We start from the raw sequence: 14,072 nt of genomic DNA, 5'->3' as shown, positions 1-14,072 counted from the left end.
GCGCACTCGTACACACACATACACACCAATCCTCACTGATCCCCCTGACCCCCTCATACATACACTCACGCACGCACACACAGATACACACACAGACACACACACACTCACACACACACACACAAACACACACACACACACACAAACACACACAAGCGTGTGTGCGCAAGCACACGCGCGCACATTCGCACACACTCTTCTCGAATGTCTTATCGATGTAGTGACAGCTTGCTAATCTTGGCTGCTGTTTCAGCAGTAACACAAACAGGAGATTTCAATGTACATTTAAGCTCGTTCTTCCAAGAATCAATCAAAGCCAAGTGAGCTCTGTGGGATAGGAAATCTTAAAGCGACAGCTGGGAGTTATCTTTCTGATCTAGATCTAGACCTATGGCTCGCTATTTCACTCCCACACAGAGGGCGCGCTCACTCTTGCGCGCACCTCTACAAGAACCACATATATTTACACTCACACAATACACACTTGCAGTTGATGGCTGGCCGGTGCTGTGGTGGTGTTGTTCCTTCTTTCCTATCAAACATCTATTGTCCCTATTTTCTCTTCCTTCTTTTTTTCGTCGTTGTTACCTTCCTTTTTCGCCTTTGTTAGTCTCTTGTAATAATTCTAGTCTCCGGCACTTATATGATATGACCTTATAAGTTATTGTGTTGTAAGTGCCGTAAAACTCTTGCTAAACCTAAAATAGTCTGTCATGTCTGTCTGTCTGTCTGTCTGTGCCATCTTCGCGTCTTTTTGGCCCTTTCTCTCCCCCTGACTTCTGCTCTTTCTTCTCTCTGTGTCTGTCTCTCTTACTCTCTTTTGCCCTCTCTCTCACTCTCCTTTGCTCTCTCTTTCTTTCTCCCTAAATATATATATATAATTTATGTTTCTCTCTTTCTTTCATTCTCTCTGCCCCTCTCCCTCTCTCTTTCGCTGTCTCTCTCTCATCCCCTTCGCCATCTCTCCTATCTCTGTCCCTCTATTTTGCTATCCAATTTTCTCTCTCTCTCCTCCCCCCATCTCTCTCTCTCTCCTCCCCCCATCTCTCTCTCTCTCTCTCACACACACACACACACGCGCACACACACACGCACACACACACACACACACTCACAAGCACACACAGACACACCATACACAAAGGCATATATTGTTATCTGAAAAAGAGTGATCACCAGATTTAGTGAAAGAAAATTTGGACATTCTGTTTGCTCGTGGCCCGTAGGTCTGTTGTTCCCCTAAGATCAATGTTAATTTGAATACCCTCTTGTACAGGGGAAATATGTTTGCTGGGCTGCAACATATGTGGTATTTGGCTGTTACTTGTAGCATTGGTTTTATTTATGAGCCAAATTTCTTTCATTGCATGCAATTTTGCCATTGGTTTCATCACAAAATGTATGGGGGGAAAACCCCCCGAAAGAAGTAGAAATTTGACCAATCAAGATTTAGTTATGTTCTGCGACTAGAGGATGCAATAATCTTAACGAGTTACGTCAGGCCAAAAACAATTTTTTTGCTGTGAATAAGAAATTGTGCTGAAATTACCATTTAAAAAAAAGATTTCACCTAAATATTTCCACTGTTCAGTTCTTTAAGTCATTAACTGCGATTTAATATAATGATGTTTGATCCTTCTACCTCATCCCTTTGTGATTGTAGGTTTTTTTTAAAATGATGTCTATTTAAAAAAAAAAAAAATTTTTGTCATGCACTTTGCGATTATTTCTGTGTACATTTTTGTTCCATTTTGATGAAAACATTACACATGTATGTATTTATCTTTACGACCGGCAGAGAAATGACACTTCTGCTGGGAAGATTAACACTGTTTCATTTTGAAATTCATGTTTTGCTCATACTAAAAACAGTCTTTGGAGTGCACCTTCATCTTTAACTCTTTCACTACTGGGGGGTTTTTCCTCACCTGAACCGGGCCCTATCTCGGTGTCTGTGACCTACTTTCTGATTGGGTCTACCAAGATTTTGAGTTCAATTTTCAACATTAACCACATGTCATGTATTATATATGAAAATAAAGGGGAAATAATGACCTCTCTCAGCATGTTGCTAAAGACGATCATTCTTCAGCCAGAGATTTCAGATTCAATTGTTACAAAAGTAGGTGCGGTTTTGAGGCAGGAACTGGCGAGCTATGAAACACGGCTCATGGTAGTGAAAGAGTTCAGAACACCATATTTTAAAGTAAATTGTGTCCAGTGTAACTTTATATAAAATTCAGTGGGCTTTCCTGCTCACCAATTTCAAAGTGCCTTTCTTTTCTTTTTCTGTTTTTCGGAATCTATAATATCCTGTGTTGTGACTATTTATAAAGTACACTTCTGTTTACTTCACACAAACAGGCAGAACTTGTAACACCTCTAATCTCGGAACTTATATCACTACATTGCGTTGCAAGTGCCAAAAATCACTTACTCAAACTTAAAAGAGGCAGATTTAGCAGAGTTTCTTTTTTCTTTCTCTCTCATTTCAGTGAAATCTCGAGTACTGATGTCTGTGGACGGGGAGGACTATTGTGACGACTTCCGCTCCATGCCATGGCAAGGCGCCATGTCCTGCCCAATGCCTGACACCACTGAGAAGAAAGTATTGGAGAGAAGTGTCCCAGGCATTGACCTGCTGGGTGCGGGCGAGATCACGATGGAAGTTGGCAAGACGACACCTGACACAACCGTGGTCATGGTGGTGACTGCGGGAAACGGAGGGAGCGGAGGGATGGAGAACACCAGCGACAGCGACGGGGCCTTCCACCAGCACACGACATCTGTGATGCCCGACGTCACCGTCTCGGCCAAAGAGATGCTCGCCAGCCCCACTTTGAGACACAACATGTCTGCCGATGCAGAGACGGTAGCTTGAGAACACAGGCCGTCTCGACTTGCCTGCCGCAGGAGGTTGCAGAACTTTATAGTGTTGCTAACGGTTAGCGCCTCTTGACTGATATGAGTCATAGTTACTAACAGTTATTTGCTCGAGACCGATATTAAATTGACGATTCTTACTTGCAGGTTATCTAATTCTACCAAGGCTAAACCTGAGAAAATTGTTTTGAGGAAAGGGAGCTGACATTTAAAGTAGGGGAGGGTAAAGACGTTCACAGTTTGTTTGATGGTACTGTTGTTGCTCTTTGTTGAAAGAACAGATTTGAGCACTTCCATTTTGAGCATTTTTTCACTTTTGTGACTGTGAAATTCTTTGAAATTCAATCTCAGGGTATTGCATGTTTACATGCTGCTCTGACCATGTGTTATTGATGGTGACCAAATTTTTCTGAGTCTGTGAACTGTACAAAATAAGTGCACGTTCAGTCATGAACTGCTACGGTAAAAGCATACAGTAGATGTATGGGGCCAATATTAAGGTGGCTATGTAAATGGCTTTTTTGAATTCCCGTAATTACTTTTGTTTGCCTGTAGGGCAGTGACCTTTTGTGCAACATTCAATTGAAATATTGAATAACCTTCTTTTATTGACAACGTCGTTTTTAAAGTACAAGTTGCTTCCTTGTACAAATAACGTTTTTTTAAGTTCTAAAATCTTCATCCAGTCATGACTGTTTTATCCTTTTTTTATTTTTATTTTTAAAGTTTATTGCAGTTAAGTTTAAAAAAAACTAGAAGCTTTTGTCGTTTTCAGGTTTTGCAGACTTTTTTTTAACATCATTGAAAAACTATCTCTATTGACTGTTACTGGGATGTTACATCACTAACTCTACAGCCTTATTTAAAAACAAAACATTTTTTAACAAAGGCAGAAATGTTTTTCAAAGGAAGATGTTAGCCTTATCGTACATTTTCCCCCCCCTTTCTTTCTTTCTTTTGTAAATTCAAAAGTGATCTGAATTTTGTGATGAGGTACATCTCTGAATTACTTCCGTCACTTGATTTGTAAGCAGTGTCTCTGATCTTCTATTCGGCTTGAGGAAGGTTTAGACATAGCTCTTTTCTTCTGCAGAAGTAGGTTCCGCAGTGTTTTGAGTCTATTAGCACAATGGACAAGTTAAATAAGAGCGCTTTAGGGGCTAGGTAGAGCATATTAATAAATGGTAATGCTATCCAAATGAGGCACTTGTTGTTGGGTGTCCTCTGTGTTGTTGACTGATGAGGTTCAAGCAATAGAGTGAATGTTAGTACATAGAGGGGTGTGTATGAGAATGAGTGAATTGAGGAGAGTCTCTGCACAGACAAAGAGGGAAGAAAGAGACTGAGAAAGAATGGTTGGAAGTGAGAAGGTAGGAATGAACAGTGCAAATGGGAGGGAGAAAGTAGAGTGCAGGGAGAATCAAAGTATGCCGTTCATTACTACAGAGTGAGAAAAGATAACTGCCATAAATTTTGTTTTCGTTTTATGAGCTTCATGATAAACCATTGTCACTGGTCAGTCATTTCATGCTCACATTGACCATAGGGTTCATTTTTGGTTTTTTTTCATCCCTTTAAAAAAAAATGGGCATTATTTTGATGGTTTCAGTAAATAGAAGCACTCAGCAGAAGCCATAATACGGCTGGTTTTTGTTAGTTTTTTTAAAAATGTTTGTCTCTTACTCAGTTGTGTTCAGTTGAAATGTCCTGTTGTCAGGGTAAAAACAGGAAATGATAAATATGAAGCTTTTCACAATCACATATCATTTCAAGTTGCTCATAAAGGTTCTGTGTGGTTATTGTAATAGTGCTTCCATGTTCGGTGGCCCCGACAGAGAGATCAAGACATAATTGAAGCTGGTTTTTCCAAGAAGGGGATTTACCTTGTAGGCTAATGATGGGTTGTTGTTTTTTCAGTGCAAAGTTGAGTTGCGTCTAACCCTTTCACAATGGGGATAGGGTTTTAGAGTGTAGTCGAAATATAAAAATATCAAGGCCTTTTCATCTGGCAGTGACAGCGTTATGTCTTTTCAGTAAGAGTTATTACATTTTTTTGCCGTCCACTTTTTATTTAAATTATTTATGAGTAATTTCATGGCTGTTTGTCCTCTTGTTCTTTCATTTAGACTGGAGAGTAACTTGATTTGTATGAGAAGATTCATAACTGTCCTGGTTCGTTTTGTGGCTGATTAGTCCACGATTCTTTAATTGAGCTATGTAGATGACTGTATACATGATTATGATGACTTTGTCTTTTTGTTCTGCTTCTACCTTGTTATGCTATAATGACTTCTCAATAGAGAGTAGAGAAATGTGAAGTAAATAGTGTGCACAAAGAAGTGTACTCTTAAAAATAGAAATACAAATTCCAAAAATATTTTGTTGATCAAGTTTTGGACGCTCCAGTTTTTCAGTTCCTTGTGTGACAATTATAATTCGTTGCCCGTCTCACAAAAGAACACATACTGCAAGATTGGGAAATGATGCAAGGACCTAGCAATTAGTGGCACACGCCCATGACTGTTCTAACTTATTGTCTGTCCTACCAGCTGTCTGACCATTTTTGTTTTCACAAACTCAAACAAACAACAGCTTTTACTTTCGTCTGCCCTGTCCTTGTTTGTCAAATCAGAAAATGACTACCTTAGTCATCACATACATGTCAGACCGAGTAAATTGAATTTTCTATTTCTTTTGGGGCTTTTTATAGATTGCCAGTGGTACAGAAAGGCATGTTCAAATTTGTTCCTAGAATGTCTCCTCGATGTTTAAGTAATGGCATGATACTTTAGTCCTAAGCCAGGGGGGTTCTGATTGATGTACAGTGCATTTGTTTTTTTCTGCAAGTGGTAATCAAGTGAGATACTGGTGAGAAAATTTTTCGTTATAGCATTTTCACAGTCATTAGGTTCAGCCTATTTCATTGTTTCAAGTTGAAGTCATTTGTCATTGCTGCAAATTATGACCATGTCATTCAATACCATGTCGTTCATTACATCAGATCATGAAAATGTTTTTACTTGTTGTAAAAAACCAAAAAGTTTATTATTATGATATAATATTAAATTAATAACCCTGTTATGCTATGTATGACAATTGTAAATGTTGATGTTTGTGTCAGTGGCATGCTGTAATTGTCGTGAAGTATTGTTCTAGGGGACGAAAATGTAATTGGCCTCCTTTTGTTATACTGTATTTCCACTGACTGGCCGGCCAAAGTTCCTCTTTTAGACTTTGAAAGTGACACAAGTTTTGTCTCGCAAGAAAATGCAATTCTTTTGTCTCAGAGTCTTGATTGAGCCTGTGTTGGTTCCAAATTGGAGTGGGAATCGTTTTTTTGTTTTGCCCTTTTACTGTAAAAGACATTCACGTTTGCTGTATTAGAATTTGCCCCTGTCTGTCACAGGTCTTGTTGTAGTGTATGTAAATAGTTCTATAAGTCTGCTCCTAACCTTCTTCCTCCTCCTCTCATTGTGGATATTACCATTTATCTTTGGAACTGGAGGCCATTGTTTTGCAATACAGTAAATACAGAGATTATGCAGTTCCCCAATTCCTTTCCCCACTCCTCTAATTCCTGTCAACTTTCCCTGTTTGTTCCTTCTGTCTTTAATATTTCGAATTGAATTTAAAGTGAGGGAACTATCTACAGAATTTCGCGGGCACAAATTATTCAATCTTACATTTTACTGGCGTCTGTGGTAGAGTGTTTAGGCGCTTTGCTGTTGCACGCAGAACGTTTTCAATTTCCATTTGGGGAGAATTTTTATCGAGTGTCTCAATCTGTCTTCTGGGATGTTGTATCCCTCTCAGTTTGGGTTGGCCCTGATAGACAGGGTGAAATCCTGCCTTCAATCTGATTTACATTGTGTCAGTGGATAATGTAAAAAAACACCTACGGACGACTGTTTTTATCACGTCAGTGATAGTGCTGGTGACCTCAATCCAGTTTGGATTTCTTTAGTGTCTTTTCAAACTTGAACGCTTTTGTCTTCCTTTTTTTAAAGTTTGTTTCAGCTGTTCTGTACTTCCACCTCATGATGAGCAGGACAATCTTGTGGATCGACCACAGATAATAAGAAACATTTAGTGACCATTGTATGTAGAAATAGCAATGTGCTGGCCTTTACTTCTTTCAGTCTCGTTACTCCTGTATGTAGTTCCTTAGCAGCTGTAGCTCATTCTCACATCTTGATCGCATTGTGAGTGCAATCTTTGAGCCTTATTTTATAGATTCTATCTACTTTGCCTCCATCCATGATCCCTCTTACTCTTTGTAGTTGTAGCTTTCAGAATGTTTCCGTTTCAAAGACTTTATTTTTAGATGTTTTTCTGAGGTATGGGAGTCATTGTGAAGCCAAGTTGCTGGTACAAAGTACAAGATGGCAGAAGAATTTACGTATTCTGTAGATCTGAAGTTCCTTTTCCCTTGCCCTTCTTGTGTTTTCTTTAAAATGTCTTTTGTACATAGACTGGTTTTAACTTGTGCCAGGAGGTCAAAAATACCTGAGGTGGTTTTATGTGGGTAAAAGTTCATTGATTGAATTGGGGTGGGTGGGAGGGCTAATGCCTTTGCTGAAAGTTCTGTGAGTTTTTGCATGTGATATATCTTATGGTGATATTGTCCTGTTTTCAGTAATGCTCTCAGGAGGCTCATTTGCAACGAATGATAGTCATGCAAAATATTGTAAAGTGAGGAGTAAAGTTAGTAGTTCCATTTCACTTAATTTTCAAAATTGATAGTTGAAACACTTGAGCATAATTCTCGAAGTTTATTTGTCAGGCTTTTACTTTCAGTGTTAAGAAATTTCAACACTATTTGACATCAGTACAAAATACCCATGAGGGAAACTTCCCAACTACTTTTAGAAGTTTATTTTAAAACAATTCTTTGCAATAGTGGTGTTATACGTTGATCAGTCGGATTAGGCACTGAAAACCCTTTATCTATTTAGGAAAAATATCTTGGGACCAGTTGCAGTGACTTTGTAGCTGGTAGGAACAGACACTGAAGCTATTATTGTTTTAAAAAAATTAAGTTGCATAGCCTGAGCTGGCAGGAGTGATGATGATCCTTTTGTCTATGTGATAATGCTAGTCAATGAGCTCCTCCAATATTTATATCTCCTCTTCCGTAACCCCCTTCAAGCTCTGTTGCTAATAATATAATATGCCTTTCCTTCTTTCCTCTTCTTATGCTCATTTCATGTTATGTTATTCTTTACTTTCAATTTTCCCATCCCTTGATTGGATGGGGTGGAAAAATTGTATCCGCATACATGTAAACCATTCCTTATCTTTCAAATTTTTTATAAACCTGGCTCAGGTAATGTGTTTGCGTGCTTCTTCGAATGTGTGTGCTTGTGTGTATGCTAATGTTGACATGGTTCTTCTTGCATGTGTGTGACACATCTTCCTCTGGTTTACTTCTTACTGCATGATGGAATTTACATTTTTGAAACATTTTATTGAGGGAAATGGAAATGAGGGGCAATACTTCATTTTAAAAGAATGGCTTTTGTTTTTAACATGGAAATATATTTTTGGACTGTTATGGATCGATTAATTTTTCAGCCAGTCTACAAAAATTGTTAATCCGTTGAAAAGTAATTTGTCGGCAGATTTTTCTACTTTTTTTTTTAAGCTTAAAAGAAAATGAGTTTTTGGTTTTAATCATTTAAGACTTCTGAGATTGAAAGATTCAGTGGCAATTTCATTTGTAATGCATCTGAAGCTTTTGTAGCTATTTTGTCCTTGGTTTTTCTGGCTGCTGTGTAAAATCTCCTTACAGTTTTAAACAACTGTTTAAAGCTTGCTTTTTTTCTGTTATCTATTATGGACTTATTTCTACTTTTAATTTTGTAAATAAGATTTTTATGTCTACACACTACACAATGAAATGTTGTTCATGTTATCGATGCCTTTACCATGTTCTTCTAAATGATTGCAATGCACCACACTGTGGTGGTACTCCATTGTACAGGACTCCACAACTAATGACGTGGGATTTTTTTTCCTTGCTTCCTTGTACTGAGTGACAAAGACAACTATGGAGAGCCCTGCTCAAATAAAGGAAAAATGGTTTTATGTGGGGAAATTTTTTAAATTTTATCTTAAGGAGATGATTTCACGAAGTTGGAATATAATGAATTTTAAGATTTTGTTAGTGGAGGGGGACATGAAAGGTTAAAAGAGCAGGGTGAGGGAGGGTGATGCTGGGAGGATATTGTGAGCATGATTACTACAATGTACTGTTATTTAGGCAGTGCTGGCTCGTCATTGTGGAGTTCTGACTCAGTGCTACATGACTTTTTGACCTTGCTGTTTTGGTTGAGGGCTAGACTGGCGGACCTACCCAGGAGGGGGGTCCGACCTAAAATAATCCATCGTTCGGCACTGCCGTGTCTTTGTACATAGCTGACGTGTATCAGTAAAGTAAAAAGAAAAATTCAGCAAATAAAAATATATCAAACTTCTGAAGCAGAGTTTTTAAATTCTTTTTTCTGTTTTTGTGGTCTTTAGTTTTTTTCTTTTTTTATGCAGTGGATGTGCTGTTATTAGCTCAGATGGACTATGGCAAAGATAGCTACAGTTCAAACCTCTTATGCTGTTTTCTTGAACTTATGTCATTTTCAAAACTGTCCACTCTCTTAATATGTTGCTGTCGGAGGAGATGGATGTAAAGTTTGGAGGTCCTAAATAAAGTGGTACCTAAAATAAAATCAATCAAAATACCATACTCTAAAAATGTTCTGAAGCCCGGTAACTTATTGTGGATAATATATCAGAATACCGTGCAGAGTTTTTGGACTGTTCATCGAGAACGAGAGACAACTGCATGAGGAGTTAATCCGGGCAAAGTCTTCATTACGTAAACGTAGCTTACATTTGGCTGGGTTTTTTAAAATAAAATAGTTATCATCATTGAAAACAAATTCTAGCACATGTGTATGAATTGAAATACTGTGGCTCCCTAATAGACAGCATTTGCGAATCATTTTCTGGGGGGGGGGGGGTTGTGTTTAGGTAAAAATTTTACAGCTCTTGTGACACGATTTAGTCATATTAAGTACTGAAGATTGGAAGAGAATAGGTGAACCCCGGGGTCTACCATGCAAAATACTAGGTTTTAGGACAGGTGGACCCAGGGATCTACCTGGCAAAAAACTATGTTTTAGGATAAGGGGTCACGGTAGTAAAATAAGTAGGTTTAATTAAGGATTGGTGGACTCCAGGGTCAACCTAGAAAAATAGGCACCAATCCTGAAACCTATTTCACTGCGTTAATGACCCGGGATCCACTGATCCTTAATTGTACCTACTTATTTCACTATGGTGACTCCTGGGTCCACCAATCCTTAATTAAACCTATTTATTTCACTACTGTGACCCCGGGGTCCACCTATCCTAAAACCTAGCATTCTCGCTCGCTAGGTAGACCACCGGGTCCACCTTAATCCTACTTATTTCCCAACGTTGACATCGAGATCCACCAATCCTTAATTAAACCTTATTTCACTACGTTGACCCGGGGGTCCACCAATCCTTAATTAAACCTATAATCACTTAGGGAGTGCTTATTTAGGCCACATATGGCCTTAATAAGGTAAGGGAGGGGAGTTTAGCTTATTTAGGCCACACATGCTCAAACTACCCTTTTCAGGCAACTGAGTTCGTTCCACTTTCATAATGGTGCATCTTTCTCATTAAGTACAGTTTTGTCTCAGTGTACAACTTATAAATCATAATCATAATGAATATTGTAAGAACAAAGCACAATGCGCACAATTTTTCTCAATCCCAATGGTTTGAATGAGGGCCTTATTTTTCCTTCATGGAGGGGCAAAAGCTAGGCTACCATTTTGGCACACTTTGGTCAAATGAAAAGGTCAAATCCTCCGAATGGACTTCCGGGTCAAATTTGGGGTATAAAAAGTGTGTACACAGCGTGGCTGAGTCAAAGTTACACTACATTTGCCTGAGTGGCACTCTCTCGTACTGTCTCGTAGTAGTACATGTAGTAGTAGTAGCAACGATTGTGTAGAGAATCTGTGGTAGTAGATTCTATCTTGTACAAGTAGGCAGTTTAGTGAACTTGCTCGCGGCAGGGCGAATCGGCCTCGTTAAGCCCCGTAGACTTTTGTGATCGGCCACGAAGCCTCGTGTTTTGATGGGTCTAAACAACTCAATGTTAATCGCACTGCCACATCCGACGGGCCTACATCTTTTTCAAAGGAAAAGAAAGATCATCAAAATGGTTGAATTCGCGTGAAAATCAATTCGGTAGAACTGGAACTATTAAAATTTGCTTCTGAAAACAAGGCAATTTTCATAACTCGATGAAATAAAAACTACTGGCTATGTTATTCTGTATAAATTATGAAACTTCAGGACGTATTATTATTTCCCAACATCTTTTGACGCCTGAGCTGTAGATGTTGAAGTTTTCACAACACTAATAGATCTAGAAATCTAGTAATAGGGCTTTCCGTAAAAAAAATGCATAGATCTGCAAAAGCCGAACCACCGAATCGACTGGTCAGCGACCCGGGCACCCCGCTCTCCCCTGCACAGTGTGATAACGTGTAGCTTCCCGCATTATTCAACTATTAATACGTGTGGCTATGGCAATTGAGATGAGCTGACTGACAAAACAATTCACAGTTTTTATTTTATTTTACCATTTATTTGGCTTTAATAGTGCAGGTGATAGCTAGATCTGGATTCCTTGTCTAGAATCAGTAGTAGCAGGCCTATGCTAGAAGCAGCCAGAGAGCCTTCAACTGCTAGATCTAGATCTAACTATTGCTATGTCTTTGGGCTTTGGAATTGAAATAAAACGAATTGCACAGTTCAAGTTTAATTTTAGATTCAGCAACTAACTGTATTTCCAGAGTTAATAATAACAAATCTCACCATAACAATCATTTTTACTTTTATTAGATATAATTAGATCCAACTTTTTAAAATAAAATCTGTTCCGCGCAAACTTAAGATTTTCTCTACTTGTAGAGCACAGGATTTACATTGTAAGCCTCTGCTCAGTCTTTTAGTGTACATAATAAAATACATTTATATAGATCTATATAATCATTTTATGTTATTTTCTGGATATTTTTAAAGCTCTTTTTTTTTTAACGTGTCATAAAATCAAATTGAGCCATTTTCTTTGAAAAGAATAGCATTAGCAGTGGACTTTTTAGACAGCGAGTCTCTGATTCAATTTTTTTTTAAAAATATGCTAATCAATGAAAATTGCAAATTGATAATAGTATAGTCCTGTAGAGGATAGGTGGACTCCGGGGTCTGCTTAGCGAAATACTAGGTTTTAGGATGTGAACCCCGAAGTCACCCTAGTGAAAAAAGGTTTGGTTTAAGTTTAAGTAAGGATTGGTGGACCCCGGGGTCAACGTAGTGATAAATAAGCAGGTTTAAGGTGGACCCCGGGGCCCGGGGTCTACCTTGCGAAATACAGTGTACTAGGTTTTAGGACAGGTGGACCCCGGGGTCACTGTAGTGAAATAAGTAGGTTTCTTTTAAGATTGGTGGACCCCAGGGTCACCGTAGTGAAATAAGTAGGTTTAATTTTATAAGGATTGGTGGACCCCGGAGTCACCATAGCCGTAGAGGAATAAGAAGGTGTAATTAAGGATTGGTGGACCCCCGGAACACCTTGATTAAACCTACTTATTTTACTACGGTGACCGCAGGGTCCACTTATTCTAAAACCTAACTAGTATTTCGTTAGGTAGACCCTGAGGTCCACCTTAAACCTACCTATTTCACTGTGTTGACTCCAGGGTCCACCAGTCCTTAAAATAAAACCTAGATCTACATGTATTTATTTCACTACATTGACCCTAGGGTCCACCGATCCTTAGTTAAACCTAGATCTACTTATTTCACTACGCTGACTCCGGGGTTCACATCCTAAAACCTAGCATTTTAAATTTGTTAGGTAGACCCCGGGGTCCACCTATCCTTTTGGCTAGAAAGACCCCGTGGTCCGCCTATCCACTTCCTTGATAATAACTGAAAACAATACATGTACATGCCAGTTGTCATGAATAGTGAAGAAAAATGTGGAAAAAAAAGATAACGAGGTTGTCCAAAAAAATTGCAATGGCAAGTGAAGATCATAAGATAATTTTTTTTTTTTCTGGTCATCTTTTCACGGTTTATAAAATGTTCCAGTGGGCCTACTACTAGATCTATGTCTCTGAGGAACATTGTGCTTGACTTTATTACCTTTTTTCATGTACTTGAAAGCATAGAATATAATAGTTTCACACAAATGTAGGCACGATACTTTGAAAAAGAAAGATACGGTCATTGTTGTGTTATTTTTTTAACGGAATCCGTTTTACTTTGAGAAAAGCGCTAAAATCAAGTTAAAAATTTTTAAGAATGCCCATAATAATATAGTTTTTTCAGATCAGATGTACACATAGGAAATAGAAATGCCCCATGGCAAGTTTAAAAGCCACATAGAAAATTTCACGCCACATAGAAAGTTCAAATGTTCAATAGGAAATTTTAGTGTTAGTGCACGATTGTGCGTAACAAATTCAAATGTACAAATAGCAAATCCAAATGTAACACTAGACTCTTTGACAATAGCAAGATCAAATGCCACATAGCAAAAGCAAATATCCTCCTTAAAGATTATTCAGCGTGAAAAGCATTTTGATGTGCTCAAATTGAGTTGACGACAACCATAAGCAGTTTAATTTTAAGACGAATTGATCACCATTGAAAAGATCCCCAGGATGCTCCCGTGGAAAGAAAATCAGATAGGACTGAAGCAACTAGACATCAATATGCAGCATGGCAGATGCAGAACATTTAGCGGTACATGTATGAATTTGCCTTCGTCGATGAGGCTGGTTTCAAGCTGTTAATGAAGCAGAAGAGAAACTGATGAAGAGCACGGAGTGGTCAATGCTTTGTTCGAGTAATGCAGGGTTGAAGGGGACCGAACCGCACGATGCCAGGGCCTAATTTGCTGTCAGTGACGAGGGTGGCTTGGTCTTTTCACGACTTTCAAGTAGAGGGAATGGCAGCTTTCGTTTCAACCCACCCCTCTGAGAAACTGGTCCAACAATCCTCACAACGAAGTATGGTTTGTATGTAACAATTATCAACACTATCATCATGACTATGTGTATAAATTTTAACCCTATCCGTAC

The 14,072-nt window shown here is 38.6% G+C and overlaps 1 protein-coding gene across 1 annotated transcript in view; it reads left to right on the top strand.

The window, feature by feature from the left end:
* Positions 1-9,359, top strand: part of LOC101859675 (cyclic AMP-responsive element-binding protein 3-like protein 1) — a gene marked incomplete in the record, with an annotated part of 58,466 nt that extends 49,107 nt beyond the window's left edge. The window contains 1 exon segment of the mRNA XM_005088923.3: positions 2,496-9,359. Within this exon segment, the coding sequence (XP_005088980.2) occupies positions 2,496-2,881 (386 nt within the window).
* Positions 9,360-14,072: the final 4,713 nt, after the last annotated feature.

The sequence above is a fragment of the Aplysia californica genome, unplaced genomic scaffold, assembly GCF_000002075.1.
Source record: "Aplysia californica isolate F4 #8 unplaced genomic scaffold, AplCal3.0 scaffold00001, whole genome shotgun sequence".
NCBI lineage: Eukaryota > Metazoa > Mollusca > Gastropoda > Aplysiida > Aplysiidae > Aplysia > Aplysia californica.
The sequence above is the reverse complement of the archived record's forward strand: the minus strand, read 5'-3'. Positions and strand labels throughout refer to the sequence as shown.